This window comes from Aricia agestis, chromosome 8, assembly GCF_905147365.1.
Source record: "Aricia agestis chromosome 8, ilAriAges1.1, whole genome shotgun sequence".
Lineage (NCBI taxonomy): Eukaryota > Metazoa > Arthropoda > Insecta > Lepidoptera > Lycaenidae > Aricia > Aricia agestis.
This window is the reverse complement of record NC_056413.1, coordinates 13,151,682-13,177,278: the sequence shown is the minus strand read 5'-3', so window position 1 is coordinate 13,177,278 and position 25,597 is coordinate 13,151,682. Positions and strand designations below refer to the sequence as shown.

Here is a 25,597-nt window from a genome sequence, read left to right as displayed (position 1 = left end):
AAACACATTTTTAGCCTATTTTTGCGGAACGTACGGAACCCTTCGTGCGCGAGTCCGACTATATTTTTTTAGAGCAGTTTCTTTTGAACGGCAATACTATATCACAATTGTATTTTACAATATTATGTTAAAAATAAAGTTGCCGTACAGATTCAAATAATTTTATAGCTTTATAAATCAAGTACCTATAGCATGAAATTAAGATAAAATTTATTGAAATGGACAATAATTTTTTGACGGCATTATTTTAAATAGTACCTTTGAGTGCTAAAATAATGTTTGGAACCGAAGCCGTACTGTTTCAAATGACCCCCCGGACCACTGAAAAAGAGGGGGTTGTAACCCTCGATTTTTTTCCATTGTCGCATTATTTTTGTACGGCGTTGCGGAATAATTGATTCGAAGCTGTATTGAAACAGTATGAAACTTATGCCGTATAGAATCAAATGACCAAATTTACTATGGAAATTGTCAGAAAATGAAATAAAAATACCGACTTAGTAGCGCATCATTTTTGTACGGCACTGCGGGCTTTCTTATTATTTTTCATGTATCTATCGATGGTAAAAATGCCGTACAGAAACATATGACCAAAATGTACTTACCCTACATGCACTTTTGAATTCTCATCAGCACTCAGTTGGACAGCTTACAAGTGACGGCATAGTGCTAAATCCTATTATTTAATGCTCTAATATCGTCCTATATAGATACCTACGTCACCACGTGGTTCATATGACCCATCCATTTTCGACATGGGCCTGTAGTCTATAATTAATCTTAAATTGGTCTATTTTTTTTTCACATTTACTGGGACCTGGGTAGGGTATAGGTTAAGGGTTTGTACTTTTGCTGATATATTTTTTTATGAAATAAGGGAGCAAAATAGCAAACGGGTCACCTGATGGAAAGCAACTTCCGTCGCCCATGGACACTCGCAGCATCAGAAGAGCTGCAGCCTGTACGTTGCCGGCCTTTTAAAAGGGAATAGGGTAATAGGGGAGGGTAGGGAAGGAAATAGGGGAGGGTAGGGAAGGAAATAGGATAGGGTAGGGAAGGGAAAAGGGTAGGGGATTGGGCCTCCGGTAAACTCACTCACTCGGCGAAACACAGCGCAAGCGCTGTTTCACGCCGGTTTTCTGTGAGCCCGTGGTATTTCTCCGGTCGAGCCGGCCCATTCGTGTCGAAGCATGGCTCTCCCACGTCAAACGGACGTTTGTAATACGGACAATGGAATGTTTTTTGTAGCAGCGCAGTTAACGAAATTCAGCAGAAAAAAAATCCTACACGACAAATCATGAAGGCATGGAGTGCACTAAGATAAATAAGTTATTGAATGCGATTAAGGAGATAAGTATAGCGCGCAGGTTAGATCCAGTTCGCACGAATCTATTTAAATATGTCCGAAATTAATTTATGGTCGCTTTGTTATTATTTTTAGTCATAACAAGCGGTACTTAATAGGCGTTCAAGTCTATTGCTGTTCTTGTCGAAAGTGCTACTAACTGCTCCAAGTCATGAATTATTCGGGCAGAAAGCTTTTTATTATTCGACAACTGTTGAGAATTGAGGCAGAAAGCCTTCTAATAATCGGCAACTGTAACTAATCTTACTGCTGCACTCAGAGTGGAACATTAATTAATTCAAAATTTTGACATAAGCCCCATACATTATCTGTGAACAGTTTTTCAAGCCAGGCCAAACTGTTCGCACGCGGCTTAAACCAAGCCAATACTGGGTGCCAGTCTTATTGGCAGCCAGTACTAGCTCTGTGAAAACTATACTTAAATGTCTCTGAGTACGGCGGTTAGACCAATAATAACCGAAGAAACAGAGAAAAATGTGGAAAAAACCGGGAAAATTATTTGAAGGCGCTTATCTCGCGAACTACTGGATGAATTTCTAAGTTATTTGGCACAGATGTAGAGTAGACCAAGTGAAGGGACATGGGCTATTTTTGCGGAACATTTTACGGAAACCGTACATTTACGGTTTCCGTAAAATTCCTAATTTATGCGGGCGAAGCTGCGTGGAACGTCTAGTATTATATAAATGACAATAATATGTTTACTAGTGACTATGTCTTTATAAAATTATTGCTAAAACGTTCAAAATTTAAGAAAGTACAGTAACAAAACGTTTGTGTATAGCCTAGTATAAGTTAATGATTTTATGAATGATAACAGTTAACACAGCGCGACCGTGGGAATAAGGTCGCCCCCTGCTGCCTGCGGAGCCACTAGTCACTACTGTGTCGTACACTTGTTACTTAGTTTTACTTGGTCATTGACATCGTTTTATAGTTTAAATCTTTTGAAATAGGTGTTTTAACAAAAGAGTGAGTTTCTGGTTCTTCTCGCTAGGAGGGGCCCGAATCGGCATTGTCATGTTGACGAGAGACTTTGTGCCTCTAAAAATTATTCTCAATAAAAATTATATTCTATTTTATGGTTACTTATCATGATTAACACCAAATAATAATACTTATATTTACCTAAATAACTGTTAATTTAAAGCTTGTCGGTAAGCTTAAAGGAAAGTTAAAATGTTTGGCTGTTTATTTTTACTTTTAATGATTATTAAACTTATTATATAAGAAGTCACACATACATTATATTATTGTAGAATGTAGATGGTGGTACAATGGTTTATATATTAAGCTTAGCACTAAAAATAAAAAAAAAACGTACCATAATTGAAATTCTTGTGCACTTATAGAAAAAAATACATGTCGATTCGACGATCGGTCAGCCACTGATGACGTTCGCTTTCCCGCCAAAAGACACCGTGAGACCACACGCGAACTACGCCAAAATAAAAACTCTAAAATAGCCGGCGCTTGTCCCGTAGCAGTTCTAAAATAGGCACTAACCCAGTGTTTCCAAACGGACACTCCCCCCTACAGAGATACGGTTATGTCATAGTTTGTTTACTACCCATATGACTATTAGAACAATGCTGAATCTATTACTACTCTATGTAATGAGAAAAAAAAAGTCTGTCTTGTTAAAAGTTCAGAATAAATTGAAAACTTTACAAGGCTAAAATAAAAAGCTTAATTGTTAAAATATTGTTTTAACTGCTTTACAAAGTTGCGTTGTAATAACACTTACTCTTATGAAGTAGCGACGGCATAATATTATTTTCACTCCTATCGATTAGTGGAAAGTAAATTAAAATTTGAGTTGATTAGAATACTTAGTCGGTTCTTAAATTCGACCTTGTTGTTAGATGTAATACAAATTTTCAATTGTTTAAAACAAATAATAATATTATTGTCTGGTTTATTTTGATTTGCAATATTTATATTTCTGAATATAAATATTGCAAATATAATAATAATATAATATAATAATATTTCTGATGGCACACAGTATTTGGCCATGTTCCTTTGACTAGCTTTTCTTAGTTTATAATATTTTTAAAAAGTAACTAATAAACTTACTTTCTCACTTAAATTTTTTTTTACTTCGGCACTTGCTGTCTTAGTTTTTTTTTAATGAAAATAAGGGGGCAAACGCGCTAACGGGTCACCTGATGGAAAGCAACTTCCGTCGCCCCTGGACATTCGCAGCGTCAGAAGAGCTGCAGGTGCGTTGCCGGCCTTTTAAGAGGGAATAGGGTAATAGGGGAGGGTAGGGAAGGGAATAGGGTAGGGGATTGGGCCTCCGGTAAACTCACTCACTCGGCGAAACACAGCGCAAGCGCTGTTTCACGCCGGTTTTCTGTGAGAAAGTGGTATTTCTCAGGTCGAACCGGCCCATTCATGCCGAAGCATGGCTCTTCCACGAATAAAGTTTATGCGTTTGACTAAAATAATATCGGCCACAATTTTAACGTACTTAAATAAAAGACATTTTCATCCACAGCTTTTTTATTTTCATTACAAATAGTAAATTCACAGCATACGAAATGCACTGTCAGAATTAGATGTACCAATGCAACACTGAACACTAAAAATTTCCAAAATTTTGTGCAGTAATAAATGTTCTATTAGCCAAATTAGGATTTTTGTGCAAATTATTGTGTCATCATATTTTATAAAAATAAGATTGTACACAATTAAAGGCACATAATATTTGTTTTAAAGCAAATTATGTGTTTTCAATTGTATACTGTGCTATTGTCATTTGTCTGTGTTGCACATTTAAAGAAAAAAGAAGCTTCAAAAATTTTTTGGAATCACAAGTTAAAAGTAGACATACATAATACAATGTTTGAAATCTCAAAATAACTTCAAAAGAATCAACTAATAAACTCACACCTTCTTAAAATAAAACCTACTAATACGCCATCCGGCCCATCGCTTTGAAAAAATAATTGCAATTAAATAAAGTACAGATTTTATACACTTATTAAGACATGTGAACGGGGAGCGTATCCAAATATCAAAATGGACGGTATTTAATAGGAAAAATGAACAAATAATGCTGTACTGGTAACATGGTATCACTGATTAAATCTTCTCCAAAGACACAACCAATGTCAGTAAGATGATTCAAAAGTAATGGAAGACTGGTTAAAGTTTATCTAATAGGAATATTAAAGTACCTGCAAAATGGCGCTTCGAACACTTAAAATATGTAGTGAATTGGATACGCTCAAAAAATATTTGCTTTATAGTGCAAATTCCAAAAGAACGTAAAAAAAGTAATTGTTTACAGAATTTCAAGTACTGTATTTTCCGGACATAAAAAGTTACATTAACTTTTAAGTACGGATACAAATTGAGCTAAGTAAGTATAAAAAACTATAACACTATTTATCTACTTAGAAGAATAAGCAGCGGTGAAGATTTTCTAGAATAAATAAAAAAAATAACTTAAAAATGCAGAAGCACGAACACAAGGTACAGGCCGCGCACAGCTCGAAAATCCCTTGTCAAAAATGCGCTGCGTTCCATTTTTAGCTGGATTATATGCGGTTGGCCGCTACACCGCGAAATCATAAGCAAATATATGTAATATATGTAAAAAGAAGAAGCCCGCCGCCCGCAACCATCGCGGCACCGCGCCCTATGTACCTGAGCTGCGTCTGCGGAGCGAGGTCCCGCGACGCCCCTGTACATATCCCGCACTGGTCCATGGAGGTCGAGACCACCAGACACAGACCAGAGTGCCATTGCGGTGTAGCGCTGCCCTAATATAGTGAGCTATTGGTAAATGTGTGTACATTACAAATAAATGCGCCAATCGCGCCCCTTAGTTTCATATATTATCTTCAAGCTGTGTGCGGCCTATGATGGGTATAATAAACAAAAAAGTATAATAAATCCGACGCCTCGTCGCTAATTGCTAATTAACTAATATAATAGCTAATAAATGTCAAGAGGGAATACTTGGAAGCCTTACAAGCTGAGAATTTTCTCATGAATGCTTCTTAACACGCAATGGAAGTCAAATACTGTTGCAGAAGATTAAATTATTAAGCTGATTGAAGCAATAAAATTGAGTTTTAAATCTGAAGAGTGCGAGAGAATCAAGGCAAGAAATAATATCAAGAAAACATATCGCCAATTTCACAGGGAATGTTTTTCGTATTATAATAAAATATAAAAAAAAACATTTGAGCTGTAATGGAATTGTTGGCCGATACGACCCAAAGCAAGTATCTCTCGAATGTCTTTTGTTTTTTCGTATTCGCTGTGATTTATAAGTACAAATGTTTTTTTAAGTACAAAAATATATACTGATCAAAAAAATTTTACAAACTATTGAACACATTAAGTAGACGTATAAGTACGTTTATCTGACATTGATAACAATTTTCTTGTATAATACCCTTGTTATTATAAAAATATTGTCGCCATAATACCTCAACCGTAGCAGTCATTCTATTAAGTAGTTTTTATAAATGTTTATGACAATTATTTAAGTAAACGGGGTTACGTGGCATATAACAATGTAAGTAACTTATTTTTAATGCAGTTTATCCGTATCGAAAGATTATAAAAGTCAGCATGAATTTTTGTGCTGGCAACATTTAAATAAGTTACATTCCCTCAAAATTAAAGGCAAATCGACCCAGTCATGTTACATGTCAAATATAAATTTATCTAATTTTTTGTTAAGGTAGCCTCGCGATCCTTGCAGCACGCAGCTGAGAACCGAAACATTTGCTACTTCCTTTAAAGTATAGAGCATTAAAAGAAGAGTTTTTGATTTTGCGTGAGCTGCGTGCCGCATGGATCAAAACGCTACCTATATATCAAATAGCATTACGCGACGCCTTTGACCGGGTTAGCCCGCGCTAGTCATGCGTACGTCTCGCGGAAACGCTTCTGGATGTGGTGGGCGGCGTTTAGCAGGCGATGGTGGAGGGTGAGGGGCGGCAGGTAGGCGGGGGGCGGGGCGACGGCGGGGCGCGCGGTGAGCGGCGGGATGACGGCGTCCTTGTCCGGGTGGCAGAAGAACGCGACGCAGTGGCGGCCGCGCGCGCGTTTGTACGCACCCGACGGTACAACTACGCGATGCATCTGGAATGAGAAATTAGATTATATTATATGATATTATACAGTGTGTTAGTGTAAACACCGTTATCCTTGAAACCATCAAATGAGCCCGTCAAAATGAACAACTTTTTCTATGAGAACAGTGCTGGGAACTCAAAAAAAATGCCGTCTTTCATTCCCATAGGGATGCTTGGATGGCAATTTGTATGGGTATGAAGACAGAAAGAAAATATATTTAGATTTATCAAATATTTAGAGTACTCTTTGCATCATATATCATGTGTAAGTACCATTGAGGAAATTGATTCCTAGGCAGTTGACAGGCCAACGTCATTTGGTCGGATCATGTTAATTTAATGTTAATTGTGATCTGTAGTCTGGATTTGACGTAACGCGACCAAACTATGTAGGTCCCCCATCTGCCTAGGAATCAACTTCTCTGATAGTACTTACACTTGATATAATATAATATACGATACAAAAAGTACTCGTGCCCCATTGGCGGCTAATTTAGAACTTATTTAAGAACGAAACTTACAGTTTTCGATTCAATTTCTATCATATTGTGTCTTTCTTAGATAAGTCCATAATATTGACAAAGTAGAATATTAATTGTATTGAAGAGTGAACTAATTAAGTAATCATACTCGTTTCATAAACATCGACTCACCAGAGCAGGCAAGATGTTAGTGGTCCACGAAGCAAGCAGTTCTCCGGTCTGGATGAGAATAGCGCCGGGCAGGTGACCCACCGGCTGCCACTTGTCGTTCAACTTCACCTGAAACATAAAAATAATACTATAAATATTAACATAGCACTACGATTGGCGATTCTACTGTTGGAATCTCACATTATTACAGCTCCAATCCGTCTATTCTTTCAAACAGCAAAACAAAATTCAAGCCATCTTTTTAAGGTAATTTGTATAAAGACTGTTTTGTAAAGCAAACCATTACAACCATAGTTTAATAAAGCGTTGCCTGGCTTTTTCTTTATAGTAGTACTTATCTCCTCAATAGCGTTGTTTAAATATTAACGTCTCAACGTTAGTAATTTGATAAACTCCTGCCAAAAGATCCCAGAGTCTGGGCGGAATCAAGAAAAGGGCGCAATCCGCCGCTTCGCAAAAAAGCTTAATTTTGTATACTAAATACCTTGTTGTACTGTTGTTAAGTAGTCCGTAAAAGAAAATAAAAATAATAAAAATTGGTTGTCTGTAAAGTTGGTTTACGGACGGTAGTTTGACGTGACAACGTCAAACATTACAGTCGCTCGAGCCGATCATTCGTGAGCTCTCGCTTGCGGCACGCGACAATGAGCGTAAAAGGACAATGACGTCATTTTTCCGTGCATGCAGGCCGTAGTATCGAGTGATTAGACGTTGTCACGTCAAAAATCCGGATTTTAGTAACCCACCTCCAATCCCCCCTCCGAGTCCTGCGCGACGAGCGTGAACGTGCAGCGGTCGGAGTGCGCGCCGCACCGCGTGTACGTCCCGCCATTGTCGCGACAGCACGGTCCGTCCTCGGGCGGCACTGGCGGGTAGTACAGCAGGCGGATAGCTGAGGGATTCACGCCGTCGCTCTGCAGCATCCCAGAGTGGGACGCCAGTAGAGCTGCTGGTGGTAGGCCTGGAATACAGCAGAAGATAGTAAGAAACGCTTTACCACGCCAGAACTCAGAACCGTTGTAGACGTTAGAGTTTAGAGTTAGACAGAAAACTAGTGAAGTATACGTATTGTAGAGTGATCTACAGTGTCGCTCTGTCAGCTTTTCACATTAGGCCATGATGGATAACCGTTTTGCGAAACTAGAGGTTAGAATGAACTATTACTACTATCACGGACATACAGACGAATATTCACTGCACTTTCTAAATCCTTTGTATTGGGCCAGCATGGACAATGCCGTCGACGAAGTTTGAAAACAAAATTCGATTTTTGAACTTCGTAGTCGTAATTTGGCGACGGATTTGGCTAAGGCAGTCTTCAAAGTACCACGTAAGAGCCATTTTCTGTTCAGTTACATCTCTAGCACTATTCAGCGGTAGCCAGCAGCGGTGTTAGGAGAGGAGCGACCGCCCAGGATGCAGGATAGAAAGGGGCGCTAAAAGCGAACAAAAAGGCGCAGGCATACCTTTTATTACCACTACCAACACTCAGGGCGCCGAAGAAATCTCGCCCAGGGCGCTGGTAGAGCGAAAACCACTGGCAGTAACAGTACTAACCGAAAGCATACGCAAGCGCCTGCAGCAGCATCCTGGCCAGGTTGGTCATATCCTGCGCGAGCGGCAACAGGTGCTGGCAGAACTCCGGCACCTCCGCCTCCGCCGGCATCGCCGCGGCCGACAGCGTCGTGATGTTGAACGAGTGACGCAGCTCCTGGAATGAGACGTGGAAATCAATCACCGAGTACCTGTTCCATTTGAATAGGTCTACAGAAAAAAGTGTTATTGCTTTGTAGATAAGTTTATGATAGTAATTTTGGACACCAAAACTGAGACAAACCTAGTGAAAGCGAACAGGCAAAATTCAAGTCAAGTGCGACAAGGCCCACGCCCACGTTCCTCTCGCCCACGTTCATATAAATATGAACGTGGGCGAGAGGAACTGTCAAAAATGACGTTTTTGTATGATGGCAGCGTTAGTTACTTTTTTCGCACGTTCATTTTAAGTGCCCTAAGTAAAGCCTTGTCGAGCTGTATATTGTTACATGCTAGGGTTCGAAGGATTTGGAAAGAAAGACCTGCTGACTCTTATGAAGACTTTAATCACTAGCACTAGGTCCAAACACTAAGCACTCGCGATCTCCTAGGTCGTAGCCAAGTCGTAGGTTTCACTGGTTCACTCACTATTGATCACTTGCTTTCACTCCGAAGTCGCCTTGAAGACCGCTCGAACTGAACTGATTCATTGGCCCGCCTGCGGCCTGATTGCGACTATTTATATGGGCCGAGGCGAGTGCCAGAATATTCTCTGGAATATAGTTAAGTTTCTAGAGAGTACCTATCTGACTCGCGTAAACATGGGTTGAACTTTTATAGAAAACACGCGCATATTGTAATCGTACACAGCTAACGCCATCTAGTATCGAGTAGGGGATTTATATTGTCTGTGTTCCCCCGATAAGTTCCGCTGGTTTGACGCTAGATAGCACTGTGCTTCCGTATCCGTACTCGTAACAATATAATATATCTCTTTCACGCTTGTGTTTTGCTATGGGTTTCTGGATTTCATGTTTAATGAAAGAAATAATTGCTTATGGTTTAGTTTTTTGTATTACTTCCATGTTTTCATTCTTCTTTGAAAATCCAAAGTAATTTTTTGGGGGGATTTTCTTAAAACACATATTTTTTGCTATAACAATTGACGAGTGTTGCCAACTTCAACCAAAAAAAATTTTCAACTCACCAGATGGCGCTGAATCCACGACAACAAAATTAACTTTTATTATTATTTCATGGCCAAAGTAAATTCGTTAGTAGCGATAAGAGTGTAAATGCGTACTATCTTGCGGTTAAAATGCGATGACGAACATTGATCAATGTTTCGTAACGAAAACTCCTCTTGTAACAGATGCGTGAAACGTTACGCAAATCAAGGAAAGTCGTGATCAAAAATGCCTTCATATCTCAATAGGTATTTAATATCTAAGTCATATCAAATAGATAAACATCAAGGTAATATACCTTAATCTTCATGCTAGTGTAATAAGGGATTTATACGGAGATTTTCGCCTCGTTGGTCGCTTCACGAATGGCTTATATAAATTGATGACAAAATTGCCTTGTGCTTGGGACCTAGGTCATTTAGCTAATCCGTTGAAAATATGGTTATTTTCGACTGCAGCTTCTGTTACTTGTGGAAGGGTGTTTCCATCGGAGCTGTGTAGAGGAATGTGTTGTTGAGAACTAACAGAAAAGCAGAAACGCTTTACTACACTAAGCTCAGCGATTCCATTGAATCTTTGCCCATTCCTCATAACGCAACTGCGTTGGCAACCAGACTAAATCCCTCATAACTTTTAAGGTTCATGTATTACCTTTTTGGTGGTGTCAAATTGTTCCATTCCGGGACGAACGTAGCCGTGGTTGCTCACAGGGTTGCGGAGATACTGGGCCTGGCAGCCTTCTGGCAGGGCGCAGAAGTTGTCCAAATCGCCATAAATCGCTTTCAACTGGAAAATTGACAATTCTTGTTAAAATTTTGGTCAATTATTAATGTACTATTTTGGAGCCAGATGTTTGGTATACTATACGCAATGCGGGACGTTTCCCGTTTCCCTTTGAATAAAAACGACACAGTCTACACTACACTCTACTTAAAGTTGAAAAGTTGATGATTTATAAAAAATTTAACTGCGCTATTTTCAGGTTTTGAAACTTCATGACAAGTAAGCAGTTAAGCACCTACTATGACGATTTTATAGCAGCATTCGAATTTCGATGATTGCACAATCCGTACTATAATATTCTAAATGCGAAAGTGTGTCTGTCTGTCTGTCTGTTACCTCTTCACGCCCCAACCGCTGAACCGATTTTGCTGAAATTTGGTATGGAGATACTTTGTGTCCCGGGAATGGACATAGAATAGTTTTTATCCCGGAAAAATGTACGATTCCCGCGCGATAAACGAATTTTGGCGCAACGGAGTTGCGGGCGTCATCTAGTTCTTATATAAATAAGCAAAAACTTCCTAGCATTGCTCTTTATCTTATCAGAATAATAACTATGTAATAGCAGGTATAAAAACTCATACCATGAAATAGGTGGCACACTCAGCTAACGTGAGCGATGACTACGAAGAGAATATAATCACTACGTTTGATGACTATTCTAGAAGTAAGTTGTAACTTGTGAAAGATGAGCCATTTTATGACACGTTTAACTGCAATCGTTGCTACTATGTTTCAATCGATATTAGCAGCAAATGTAACTATACTTCACTCGGGCTAACTTGTCGCTAGCGGTTATTGACTCCCTGTCAAAAACTTGTCATTTTCCATATAAAACCACCATTGACAATATCTGACACTTCATTGTCAATCGCGGCTTATATGGAAAATGACAAGTTTTTGGCAGGGAGTCAATGACCGCTAGCGACAAGTTAGCCCGAGTGGAGTATAGCATACTACAGAATACGTATTCCGTAGTTACAATTTTTGTCTTCCAGCCTATTCCAGCATATGACCTAAATCGCCTATGTAACCCAGTATGATCCTATTCATGTCGTATTCAAGCGACCGCTATATTTGCAGTCATGCGAGACGTTGATGAATCAGAAAATATTGCCCTGGATCTTGACGGATTAAGGCGCCGGAAGCGGCTGCTGACTAAAACAGTTAAGCCGTGATAAAAGATCACACTGGATGTTCATGCCATTCGAATTTACTGAAAAGGTGTGACAAATGTCCAGTTTTTCAGGATTTTGTCAGAAGTTGATATTATATTCAACAACGTTTTTGATTGGCATTGGTTAATATTTGACGTAAACCGGGCAATTATTAACTTTTAGCCTTGACTCTGTCACAATAGACATAACTACCAGTAGTTCGACTGCAAAGAAACGTACAGGTTTCAATATCTGTCAAATTCGTCGGGTTTCACTAGGATTATGAACGGAATGTGCCTCGCGCTGGCTGATATTATTTATTTTTAAATATTTAAAATAAAGATTTCAAAATTGGATTCTGACAATTTTAATCGCATGTGCCAAAACACAAACAATAATACGACCAAAGAGGAACACGTCCAGCGAATATGTCATAGTTTTAAATTCGTAGGTAACAATTTAACAACCCTAGCGACGATTTTCGTCATAATACGTCAAATTTAAAAATTTCAACATCAGTTCTAAGTCGGCATACTCTATCATTCTGTCTACTCTGACTCTGTTACAGGCAATGATATTCTATGTTACTAACGTAACTAGATTGGAAGTTTACGGTAGCAACGCGTTGCCACTTCGAAGATGCCTGCAGGCATATCTCACATACATAATGACATAACGAATATATGACTTGACATTGTCTTTTGAACAAAAAAGTGGTTACGCATTTCTAAAAATCTTTTGTAAGACATTGCTACTCTAGTATTTTAGAAACTCATTGGTTACAGGACCTTCCTGAAATGTGAGGAAGGCAGACGATCGCACGTACCGTCCCGTCAAATGTTAATTAATAAAAAAAAAACGTCATATTTATTACTAACACATAATAACGTCGACAAGCAGATACGTAGATGGAACTCACATCACAGGAAGGATGATGAACTTGTTCACGTAAAGGGCCGTCCAAGTATTATTCGTAACCTTATATGTTGATAAGAAAAGTTCTCTCATCACCAACCTTAGGTTTACTAACGTAATATTTGAGCAGCCCCAATTTATACAAAAACCTTTTGTTCCATAGCTCGTGAGACCAGGGATTTGCCAGGTAGGTCTGGTGAATGTTATCCACCCAACCCAAACCCACCTTATCATCAGCAATCCCGTGGTTCACCAACATGGCCAGTCCCTTCCCGTTGAGAGCCGTGAACAGCTGTTGGCCGATGCGCCTAACTACCGACTTCATGGGACACACGTCCGTACCTGGTGACAAAGAAAAAAGTAATTAAATAGGGTGTTCCAATTTTTAGAAATAAAAAAGAAATTTAGCAACAGTAGTTTACCATTAAAAGCAACAAATTCAGTAAGATGCCAGAATTGGACTGACAGGTCATGGTACACCCAAGTCATGGTCAGCCAGGTCATGGTAAGTAGCTTTACGCAGTCAAATTTGTCCGAAAAGTCTTGACTAACTAAAAGTACTCTACGTACTCTACTTTCAATATAAATACATTTAATGAGAGCGCAGTAAAAGAATAAAGAATAGTGCCTGTTTGCCTGACTTGCTCTATAAAACAATCTTATTTAACAAGGACTGCTTTAGTATCTACTATCTAAAGTACTATCCCCATTCCCCGTCAAATGCTTTACAGCTGTGCCGAAAGTACAATATCTATGTAAGTCGTGCAATTTCTATAATAAATGTGAAGAATAACTTATGGAAGTGTTTTGCTTCTTAAAGCATATTATTTGGGCAATTGTAAAACTGGCTTTCAGTGTGGTCTAACTGTAATAATAGTCCGGTTAACGAATGACTCAAAAGAGGGTGTAGAGTGCGTGAGCGGAAACCTAAGCGATTTCTGCTGGAACTTATTCAGGGTGATTAGGGACAAAACATACTAAAAGTCCTGACGTCTAGGAGGTGAGCCGGGGGGGTGGTACCGGTTCCTTCTCGTTGGTGTCCCTGGGCCCCTGGGTACGCCACTCCGCCCTTTACACGGAGCGAGGTACCCAGGGTGGCTGATCGCCGGTCTTTCTCTGTCTTTCACTCTCTTTTTAGTAGTTTACACTTCCTTGTTATTTTGTTTTTCGTTATTCTATCTCTCACCACCTTTCTTCTCTATCTTTCTTGTTTAGTTAATTCTTCTCTACAATAGTGTGTGTTTGTGTGTGCAAATCAGTGTGTGTTTGTGAGACGGATGGGCCTGTGGGCCTCCAACCCTAAGCTGGTGACGTCCGGTGACGGGGTGCATGGCGGGTGGGTGACCACGCAATTAGGATGTGGGGCAGAATCACCCCTTAATGATCAATTATGGAGAGCAATAAGGATAAAAATAATCCCCGGGTGGGTCTCCGAAAGGGGGAATCCCATACTCCGGCCTCGGCCGGGGATCGCTCCGCGTATACTGGGGGAGCACCTGTTGCTATGGAGGAGGGGAAGAGGAGAGATGATAACGATGACTATGGCACGAATACGGATATTGATAGGCATATTGTTACGGCTGCAATGTTGACAGCGAGTGAAGGCGAAGGATCGCAAACAGCGACGCCTACGCCCGGCAGCCCAATCCCTAGTAAGTTTTTCTATAGGGATGGACTAGGATATGACACGGAGAGTGGCAGTGAAACTGCATCCTCCCGAAATAAGGATACGGACAAGGAGAAGGAACGAGAAAGGTTCCTTCGTAAGAGGCCCGGTGAATGCAGTCCTGAAAAGGACGAAGAGGGTGCCCGGAAACCCACCGCCAAGCGTGGTAGGGGCCGGCCACCCACAACTGGACGCTACGTTGGCCAAGCCAAGGCCAGGAAAAGTAAACTTGACCAGGAAGATAGAACGCTACAAACCGAAGTGGAGCGCGAGATTTTGGAGGCGACAAAGAGGATCCCATCGGTGAGGTCACACTCTCGGGCATCGGAATCCTCCTCTGACGTGACTATGCTGGAAGAGCCCAAGGAGGTTACTTCAGCTAGACTGGGTGCAGTCATCACAGAGAGCCTGAGAGCCATCAGCAGCGTAGCCCAGAAAAAGAACCTCAAGGGAACGTCTGTGGCGGCTCTCAACAAGGCGACCCTTGCCATACGGGAAACCTGTGCGATTCTGCTCGAGCACTCAGCGTCGGCGGAGACAAGAGCACTGGAAGCCGATAATAAACGCCTATCCAAGGAGCTTGAAGACCTGAAAAAGGAACTAGGGGCCATCAAGCGTAGGATGGCCGAAGCTCAGCCACAAATCACTCCCGTAAACAAGGAGCTGAATGTGGAGGAGCTTGTCCAGCGAGCGGTGCGTGAGGCAGTGTCCGTAGCGAGTGCCAGAATGGACGCGTGGTTAGAGGGATTGGAGGCTCGGCTGCTGCCGGAGCCGCGCCTGCGACCCCCCCTCGCTGCAGATAAGAAAAAAGAGAAGGAGAACACAAGTGACCCAATAGCATCTACGTCGAAGGGCAAAGAGAAGACTTCGGAGCTTGAGCCGATGGTGACGACTCTGTTACCCCCACTCAATCCGGGTCCAGCACCGAAACAGAAAAAGAAGAGGATAAAAAAATCTGCTGCCGCTGTGGAGGCGGCGGCGGGTAGGCGCGATGCTGCCCCTGTCACAGCTGTGGCGGGACAACATGCGACCGAGGAGTGGTCGCAGGTTGTCAAAGGGAAAAAAGGACAGGTACAAAGAAAGAGAGAGGAAGGAAAGAAGTTACCTAAGAAGAGGAAGAAAAAGAAAAATGGAGGTCTCCGCACTCCGAAAACTGCAGCCGTGGTTCTAACGTTGCAGCCAGAGGCGGAGAAAAGAGGCATCTCGTACAAAGATGTACTAGAAAAAGCCAAACAACGGGTCGATCTCGTCAGCCTGGAGATCCCGGCTGTAAGGTTTAAGGTGGCAGTCACTGGGGCTCGATTGCTCGAGATTCCAGGGGTTGCTAACAAGGATAAGGCGGACAAACTTGCTGAAAAGCTCAAGGAGGTAATGGAGGAGGACGTTGTCCGCATCCACCGACCTCAAAAGTGCGCGGAGCTGCGCCTACAGGGTCTGGATGACTCCGCCACCCCGGCAGAAGTGGCGCGGGCCATTTCAATGCCCGGTGGTTGCGCAGTTGGCGACATTAAGGTTGGAGAGATCAGGCGAGACCGCAGAGGTCGTGGATCAGTCTGGGTTAAGTGCCCGGTTGAGGCGGCAAAGAAGGTAACAGCCCCAAACGTAAAAGTTTGCGTTGGGTGGACCATCGTGCGTGTGGTACTTTTGACCACGCGCCCCATGATATGTTACCGATGTCAGGAGGCCGGGCACACCCGGGCAATATGCAAGAGCGAGGTAGACCGCAGTGAGCTTTGCCTCCGCTGTGGTCAGTCGGGCCACATGTCTGCGGGGTGCCAAAACGCGCCTCATTGTGCACTATGTGAGGCCCATGGTAGGCCGGCGGACCACATCGTGGGAGCTAAATCCTGCGGGAAAATGGCGCCTAAGAAAAAGAGGGACGGTCCAGAGAAGGGCAAGGCACCTAAGGCAGTCGCCACAACATCCACGGCGACTACCGTTGCTGAAGCGGCACCAATGGACGCCTCATAACGGCGTCCTTTAAGTTTCTGCAGGGCAACCTTAATCATTGTGCCCGGGCGCAAGATCTCTGGTTGCATGAGATGGCGCAACGGATGATCGACGTTGCAGTGATAGCTGAGCCGTATCGTGTCCTGCCCAGGAGCGATTGGATCGGGGACGAGGATTCAACGGTGGCGTTGGTCCTGGGCCCAGGAATCATGCCTTTTTCTATTAGGAGTGTGACTAGGGGGCATGGCTTCATCGTCGCTGATTTGGGACCCCTCACCGTGGTGGGGGTTTATTTTTCCCCAAACCGGCCTCTCGTGGAGTATGAGTCCTTTCTCCTGCGACTCACCACCTACGTGAGCAGAGCTGCCAACCCAGTAATCGTTGCCGGAGACTTTAACGCGAAGTCCACGCTGTGGGGTTCCCCGGCGACGAATGCCAGAGGCAGGGCGGTTGCCGAATGGCTATTGACAGCGGGCCTAGTGGTGGCTAACAAAGGTGCGGTTAGCACTTGTGTCCGATGGCAGGGCGAGTCAATAGTTGATTTGACTTTTGTCAGCCCAGCTATTGCTCACCGCATTGTGGATTGGAGAGTTTTAGAGGAGGTCGAGACGCTCTCAGACCATCTTTATATAAGGTTTGACGTTGTCGCCTCCAGCTCAGGGTCGGACAGTCCCAGGCCGACCAGTGGCGGACCTAGATGGTCTCTGAAGAAGATGGACCGGGAGCTTCTCGACGAGGCTGCGATTGTTGCATCTTGGGTGCCTCTGCCGTCCGAGAATGTCGACGACTGTGAGGAGTGGTTAAGGAAGGCAATGCAAGGCGTCTGCGACGCCTCTATGCCACGTGTAGGGACTTTTAAGCCGCGGCGCCAGATGTATTGGTGGCGCCCTGAGCTACTCCGCATACAGCAAGAGTGTACGGCAGCCCGTCGTCGTTATAAGAGGTATCGCAGACGCCGATCAAGGGATCAGCAAGAGGAGGAGGGCTTGTACACTGCGTATCGTACGGCCTGCCTCACCCTTCGCAATGCCATACTGCAGGCGAAGGCAGACGCCTGGCAGGATTGGCTGCGGACACTCGAGGAGGATCCGTGGGGCAGACCGTACAAGTGGGTACGCCAAAAGCTGCGTCCTGCAGCCGCCCCAATCACGCAGACGATAGAGCCGGAGCTCCGAAATCGGGTCTTGTCGACCTTGTTTCCACGTGGGGCTAACTGTTCTCCCCTCATAGTTCCACGAACGGAGAACTCCGGGGCTGAAGTTGCAGAGGAGGAGGTACCACCTGTCACGTCAGCTGAGTTGGCCGTGGTGGTGCACAAAATGGGCTCGAAGAACACGGCCCCAGGCCTGGATGGCGTGCCGGGTCGTGTCTGGAGTGCAGCAATGAAGCACATGGAGCCACAGGTACTCACCGCTTTGACCAATTGTTTGGTCCAGGGTCGAGTACCGCGGCGCTGGAAAACAGGCAGACTGGTTCTTCTGCGCAAGGACGGGCGGCCAGAAGATCAGCCATCGGCCTATCGACCCATCGTGCTCTTGGACGAAGCGGGCAAGATGTTGGAGAGGGTAATTGTGGCGCGCATTAATCGCCATTTGGAGTGCACTGGGCCGAACCTTAGTCCTTCCCAGTACGGGTTCAGGAGCGGCCGGTCCACAATTGACGCAGTGGCTCGTCTGCGTGACGTGGTCGAGGAGGAGACGTCCCGGGGTGGAGTTGTGTTGGCAGTGTCCTTAGACATCTCTAATGCATTTAACTCCATGCCCTGGAGCGTCATCGAAGCCGGATTGGAGTACCACGGGGTGCCACGTCATTTACGCCGGACCATCAAAAGTTACCTCTCCGAAAGGTCGGTTCAATACCCGACGCAAGACGGATGGGAGGAGCTGGAAGTCGATTGCGGTGTTCCACAGGGATCAGCCTTGGGTCCGACCCTGTGGGACATCGGATACGATTGGGTACTCCGTGTTGTACTCATACTTGGAGCCGAGTTGGTTTGTTACGCAGACGACACTTGTGTGGTTGTTCGCGCACGAACGCATAGAGAGGCGGTAATTCGGGCGACGGCTGCTGTCGCACAGACAGTTCACCGAATTAGAGCGTTGGGCCTCACAGTTGCATTGAACAAAACCGAGGCCGTTATGTTCTATGGGCCCAGGAATGCGCCACCACTGGGTTTGGAGATTGTCGTGGGCGGAACGAGGATTGCCATATCGCCGTCGATGACGTACCTGGGCCTTGTATTGGACGGGCGTTGGACTTTCGGGGAGCACTTCCGTCGGCTCTCCGAAAAGGTCACGAGATCTGCGGGGGCCTTGGTGACTCTACTCCCGAATCTCGGGGGTCCGAGCCTGGGCTGTCGGCGCTTGTACATGGGTGTTATCCGCTCAATGTCCATGTACGGAGCGCCAATATGGGCTGAAAACTTGTCACCTAAAAATGCGCTAAGTCTTGGGAGGCTTCAGCGCGTAATGGCTACAAGAGCAGTTCGCGGATACCGGACGATCTCAAGGGATGCGGCCTGCCTACTTGCTGGAAGCGTCCCTTGGGACTTACAAGCGAGAGCCCTCTCCGACGTTTACTGGCGTTGCGCAGAGGTCCGCGCCGGGGGTGGCAACCCCCTACCGGACGCTGTACGTCGGTGGAGGGAAGTGGCGAAGGAAAGGACATTGATCCTGTGGGAGGAGCGGCTTCAAGAGCCGCAGGTGAGCGTTGCCCTAATAACGGCCATACGCCCGCTCCTGAAAGAGTGGATCACCCGGACATACGGCGCACTCTCCTTCCGACTGACACAGGTGCTGACCGGGCACGGCTGTTTTGGTCGGTACCTGTGTGAGATAGTAAGGAGAGAGAATGACACTAGGTGTCATCATTGTGGCGACGAAAGGGACACGGCCGAACACACTGTGATGGTCTGTCCCTCATGGACAGGACAGCGTGCGGCCCTCGTGGCCGCAATTGGACAGGACCTCTCGCTACCAGCTATCATTCGAGCAATGCTGAGTAGCGAGACCGCGTGGACGGCAGTTGACACCTTCGCCCAGGAGGTTATAGCTGCCAAGGAGGAGGCCGAACGCAGCAGGGAAAGGGAGGCGATCGACCCCTCGAGACGGCTAAGGCGGAGACGTGCGCGACGCCAGCACAATGATCCACCCTAGCCGGGGTACTCGTGGTGGCGGCGTGGGGACGCCGTCATCAAATTCGAGTCCCAGAGTAGGTCACGATGCACAAAACGCTCCGTGCATCGTGACACCAGAGCCCAAGCAAGCCCCAAGTGGGGCCTCTGTCGGCCTGCGGGGCGAGAAGCGCCCCCAAATGAGTGTGGTCTGACAAAGGTCGGACGGCCACTGACGGAGTTGCGGTGGGTGTGTCGTGCCCGTGGCTTCGTCTTGGGTGGCGAGAGGAGCGTCGCAGAGTTTTAGTGGGTAGGGTCGCGGCACATACCATCTTCGCCGCGTCGAGCCCCACATATCCGCAGCGGGAGTCCCCATCCCCTGCGTCGAATGCGTTAATGCATTTCTCTGCGTGAAAAAAAAAAAAAAAAAAAAAAAAAAAAAAAAAAGGAGGTGAGCCGGAGGGCGACAAAGGTCTAAATTATTGGTTTTTCGTCAATAACTAAAAAACTATGCGTTGTAGCAAAAAATATTCTATCACGTCATTAACCGCCCTGAAGAAGTTCCTGCAAAAATTGCTTAGGTTCCCGCTCACGCATTCTACAACTACTTTGTTGACTGAGCTACAAAGCAGTTAGCAAAACTGGAGCAGGCAACACTGAAATTATCGTCTGACACTCGAATATTTCGACGAAATCTTGAGCATGCAAAAAGAAATTGTGTCATCAGATTACGAAAGATCTTTAAGATTAACGAGCATGATCCCCGCGGGAATGTGTCACTCGTGTTTATATCATCGCCAGCCCGAATCTAAATACCGTTATATCATCACAAAAACATCACCTTCCTTTCTACACGACACGTCACACGACATACAAGAGTTACGTATAAGACGAACAATACGCGTGTTATGTGCTTGGAATACCTACTTGGCGCTATATTTTGTATTCTAATTGACATCTCCCACAAAGATTGACTGAGCTGCTTTAGGGATTGCCCTCCTCCCCAGCACTGCCGGGGATGCATAATGGCATTTCTCGATCAAAAAAAAAATGCCATCGCCCAGGACAACAATCTACTTAACGTTGTTACTGCGCTGTTCTTTAACGTATGAAAAGTTGTAATTGTCTTCTTGCCTTTACTATTCCGACCTTTCCGTCCTCAGGTTTATCAAATTCGATCCCAAATTATTTGCGCACACATCGCGCGATTTCGCGATAAGAGCCCCCCAAAAATGTCAATACATTATCGCCCTCCGTATATAGACACAGCAGAACGGCAAATATTTTGTTATCCATAAAACACTTGTGTTTGTTAGTCGAAGGTTTGGCCGTGACACGCTTCGTCTGCCCAGCGAATGTATTCAGCGAACGATTGTATTTTTTTGTAAATTCTCAATTCAAATATAATGCATATTTCCATAAAAAGTATACTCGATCTCGAAAATCCATTCCAGGGCGTGTTTTTTTTTAATATTTTTGATAAAATTCACTGTGAAAGAATGATGCAGCTCTAAAAGAGTTACTATTGAGTTTTGACTACTTATTATGTTTCTTAGAGAAATGCCCCAAAATGTCCTGTAAAAATATATCCCCTCGAACAATGATGAAATACTCAAAGCAGATTTGTTACTACAGCGCGCGTTGTGAAGCTTCAAATACGGCCCAATTGGGCCGTCTGCCCCCCTATCATTAACTTTGTCAAAACCTGAGCTAATCCGTGCAGGTATGTAAACAGTTGTAAAGTGAATGGTTATGTTTCCGTATCATGTGCACTTTTACTTCTCAATGGTTTTAACCTGTAATATTTGTCTCTGAACTGGATTAAGAAATGTCAAACACGAACGTCAAATTTGACTAACGGAATTGTTTTTTTTTTTAGGAATTGAAATGGCTTAGCCATAACGACTAACGGAAAAATTGTAAATCAAGATGAAAATATAGTTTAAAAAAAGATTAATATTTTTTATTATAAAATATACTATTTTCTAATATAAAACGTGGTCAATGTAGGAATAGTTACTTTTGCACCGATTTATTGTATTTAAAGGTAATTATTATAAATTTTAATGTAATAAGTAATATAAAACTAATATTATTATTATTGAGGTACAAAAGAATTTTTGGTAATAATAATATAAGTTCCAATGAAAATATTATGTTTTATGAACAATAAGTATGTTTGTTATGCAATTTTTGTTATGTCTTTTTGGAAAAAGTACTATAAGTAATGTAGGATTATATTTTTGAGTTTTAGTGACTATTCCCATTGTATATTATATCATATTGTAGTCAAGAGAAGTTATAAATGAAAAAGTGCATATGAGAATTTAGCTAATTTGGATTTTATATTATCAATGATTTAACTTTTCTAGTAGTTTAGATGTATGTGTGTGTGTCAATATTTATTCGTGAATATACTTGAATCTAAAGTTTCAAAGGTTGTGTTCTCAAAATTCTTGTTATTGAGAAAGTAATACCTTTGAATTTACCTCTTTGGTGCAGCGTTTATCATGCATGGTTTACAAGGAAATAGTTTGTGAAATAACACAAAGACCTACTGCAATCAAAAGATTGTACGAAATGCTCCTAAGATAGGTTCCTAAGAAGTACATAGTAAATTTAATTTAATATAAAACTAATACTTATTATTATTATTGAGGTAAGTACAAAAGTATTTTTGGTAATACATAATAATATATGTTCCTATGATAATATTATGTTTTATGAACAATAAGTTCCATATGTTTGTTATGCAATTCTTATTAAGTAAGTCTTTTTTGGAAAAGTACTATAATGTAGGTTTTTGTTTTTGAGTAAAATTTAGTGATTTACACTATTCCCATCATATAATACCATATTGTCGTCAAGAGAAGAAGTTATAAATGAAAAAGTGCTCATATGAGAATTTAGCTAATTGGGTTTCTAATTGGGATTGATAATATCATATCAATTATTTAACTTTTCTAGTAGTTTAGGTGTGTCAATGTTTATCCGGAGCATGTTATACATACATCTAAAGGTTAAAAGGTTGTGTTCTGAAAATTCTTGTTAAAAGTAAGTAATATTGAATTATTTACCTCTTTGGTGCAGTGTTTATCATGCATATACCAAAATACTTCAGGTTTACAAGGAAATAGTTTGTGAAATAACACAAAAACCTACAATGCAACTATAAGATTGTACCTGTAGGTTTTTGGTGAAAATTCATACTTGTTTTACAGTAATTATACACAACACTTGTGTTCCTTATACCTTGTATGTGTTTCTTGTGTACTAAATCAATGCAGTCTTAGCTCATCGCACAAATGCAAACCTTATTGTTGACTAGACATATAGGTATACTACACCTCACTTATGTTATTATTCTGAAACCTCACTAACACTAAATGGATTACTAAGGTCTCTACGTCTTTACTTATGTATCAGTTCGTGATTAACTTGAGAATACTTAATCGTTTTCCAAAAATTTGGACACTTCGAATGTTAAGTTTTTTGGTTTTAATAACGAATTATTTTCACTAAAATATATGCTACAGACTAAAATATAACTTATTAAGTAACTAACCAACTAAATAGCAATATAATTTAAGACTAAAAAGTATGTAATATTGATAAATAAAATTACTAAAATGTAAACTATTCAGTAAAAGCTACTCGTTGGTTGGTGTTTATTGAATTGCTGTATTTGACGTAAAAGCAAGCGAGCTTATGTCAGAAGTGTTGTCATGATACCAAATGATACGAAATTATTACTCAGTTAACAATGGAGAAGTGAGTTTTGTGTCACGTGACCACTGACTGGCTGGAAAATAGAGGTCATGGTACCAAAATGCGAGCCAGTCAGTATTCTGGCTGGCTTTAAGAGCTCATGATAGAGGCCCTGTTGTTTAGTCTGCATCGAGCGCAGTCACGAACGTGCCGCGTCTTGTCTTACCTAAATAAATTGAAAATGACGTCGTGCGTGTTTCGAAAATGTACCAATTATGATTTGAAAGTAAACAAAACACATGGAATCTCTTACCACATGTCTTGATTGCAATAATTACCTCGATTATTTACATTTTCAATTATTTTTTCGAACAATCTGGAAAAATTGAATTTTCGTCATAGCTTAGGCGAAGAAAGAGACAGCAATACGATTCGACGTTTAAAAATAGAACTGTCCCTTTTATGTAAATGGTTTTTCGTATCTTTTGTTTCACTTATCTGTCAAATTTGTCAATGTCTGCAATTTTGAATTTGAAAATTGTTCGGAAGAGATTTAAGGCGGCAAATAGTATGGACGTAACATATCTGTATAAGTAGAATATCATTGCCCTCGAATAAATGAATGAAGAATGTGTTCTTCGTACTCGTACTGGCATCAAAATTTCCATAATACTAATATCTATTGCATTATGATATGGCCTGTGCTATGGCTGCTTAAAACGATTTTACCAACCGTTTAGTAGCATTATCGTCAATTAGAAATTCCGCAAATTTCTTCGTTGCACAATATCTCTAATAAATAATTCATACAGCTAGTTAACTTCGCTTGAATTATTATTTAAGGCGAATGTTAAGATATTCTACGAATTTTTTGCGGCTAATTGTAATAACTTTTTATTGGTAGATAACATTATTAAATAATGACATCGATACTATGTATGTATATATAGAATATTCAATATTCTATTGTGTTGTTGCATACAATAGCCGACTCTACAAAATACAAATTGGCAACGAACAATACGTATTATTCCTAATATAAGGTCCTCAATCCTCATTCCAGGAGGGCCGTCATTCGTGGAAAAAAATGCTTTAGGTGGCACAAAACACAGACCCGTTATTCCTTCGATTAATTGCTTAGATATTTCTAGAAATTTACCGTTACTAACTCATAAATTCACAGCTACTTCACCTAGGGCTTTCAATATCTTAACATTTATATAATAATCTCGTTCAGTGATCGACAAATCTAGTATTAAATGAAAGTGTCGGTGAAACGTTGGTGTCGCCTACGCGCTAGTCTAGAGTCTAGACGACACACCAGGGCCTGTAACCCTCTTTGCGCGAGTTGGGTAGGTATAAACAAGCCACGTTGAGTATTACCTGATTTGACATAGCTGCCTAACAACTGGCCAGGCGCGCAATAGCGGCCAGGTCGCGGCCGTCATCGAAAGTATGGTGTGGCCGCTGGCCGCCGTGCGGCCAGGTGCACGTGGTCTATGGCGCTTTCATACTAAGGTGATTAACTCGATGGCCGTCGCGACCCCTGCCTAGCATACGCCAACGAGATATCTCACTCGCGAGATAATTAAAAACTACTCGTCTCATAATGTCAAAATCTCAACATTATCTCGACAAAACTCTATAAAAAAGTGTTATTTCGATGATAGATCTACGCGAGAAAAAAATGTTTGTCATGTCATGTCATGATATCTCGTTGGCGTATGCTAGGCAGGCTGGCCGCTGCGTTCACTGCGGCCGCTAGTGCGTGCCCGGGCTAAGAAGTAATATACCCACTAGTGTTTCAGAACTAAAACAGACTTGCTGTATAAGCATTTTAAAGTACGGAGTAAATATGTAAAACTTAAGTAATAATGTCCGCTTAATCACTCAGAAATCAGGCGTAAAACACGATTAAACATCGCCGTATGTCATTATCCTTTCCTTTTTCCATGCCACTATCATGCATCAATAAAATCTGTTCGAGGATGGTCGATTATCTTATAAAATTACTACAAAATTTTTACGCAAGAACCTAGGTAATTACTATTTTAAGCTGAAAAATAACTCAAACATGTTAAATATATTCGTATGAGAAAATGATTTTGGTATTACGTATGTATGAGAATTTCGATGGTACCCGGCCTCTTAAGGTACAAGTTGGAAGCCGACTACATGAAGCGGCAGCAGACAGAAAGGCAGATTATTGTAGAGGTAAAATTTACCTGACGATTCTATCCTATTATGTTGTAAAAATGTTCCAGGTAGGTACATGAAATTGAGGCTGCTGCAGCCTGCAGCACACAATTACTTTAATTTATTTCTAAGGCGCTCTACCATTAAATATGCCATACAGCACGCCCGATTCTTGAATACTCTACCTACTTTTGTTGTAACCAAGTAAATTGTAACCAAGAATATCTATCAGGTAACAGATCAATTGCATATTATGGTACATTTAATAG

General features: G+C 42.2%; 2 protein-coding genes across 4 annotated transcripts in view; one reads left to right on the top strand and one right to left on the bottom strand.

Moving 5' to 3' along the window:
* LOC121729817 (probable nucleoporin Nup54) overlaps positions 1–84 on the top strand; it is a 32,169-nt gene extending 32,085 nt beyond the window's left edge. For all 3 annotated transcript variants that reach the window (XR_006036008.1, XR_006036007.1, XR_006036006.1), the window contains exon 14: positions 75–84. The gene's annotated coding sequence lies outside the window, so the exon portion shown is untranslated. The remainder of the gene's footprint in view (positions 1–74) is intronic.
* Positions 85–5,570: 5,486 nt separating this feature from the next.
* Positions 5,571–25,597, bottom strand: part of LOC121729820 (2-oxoglutarate-dependent dioxygenase htyE) — a 46,667-nt gene continuing 26,640 nt past the window's right edge. Inside the window, exons 2-7 of the mRNA XM_042118452.1 lie at positions 12,923–13,038; positions 10,493–10,627; positions 8,679–8,832; positions 7,868–8,082; positions 7,122–7,229; positions 5,571–6,475 (exon numbers count right to left, since the gene is read on the bottom strand). Of these exons, the coding sequence (XP_041974386.1) occupies positions 6,254–6,475; positions 7,122–7,229; positions 7,868–8,082; positions 8,679–8,832; positions 10,493–10,627; positions 12,923–13,038 (950 nt within the window). The 3' untranslated portion in view covers positions 5,571–6,253. The remainder of the gene's footprint in view (positions 6,476–7,121; positions 7,230–7,867; positions 8,083–8,678; positions 8,833–10,492; positions 10,628–12,922; positions 13,039–25,597) is intronic.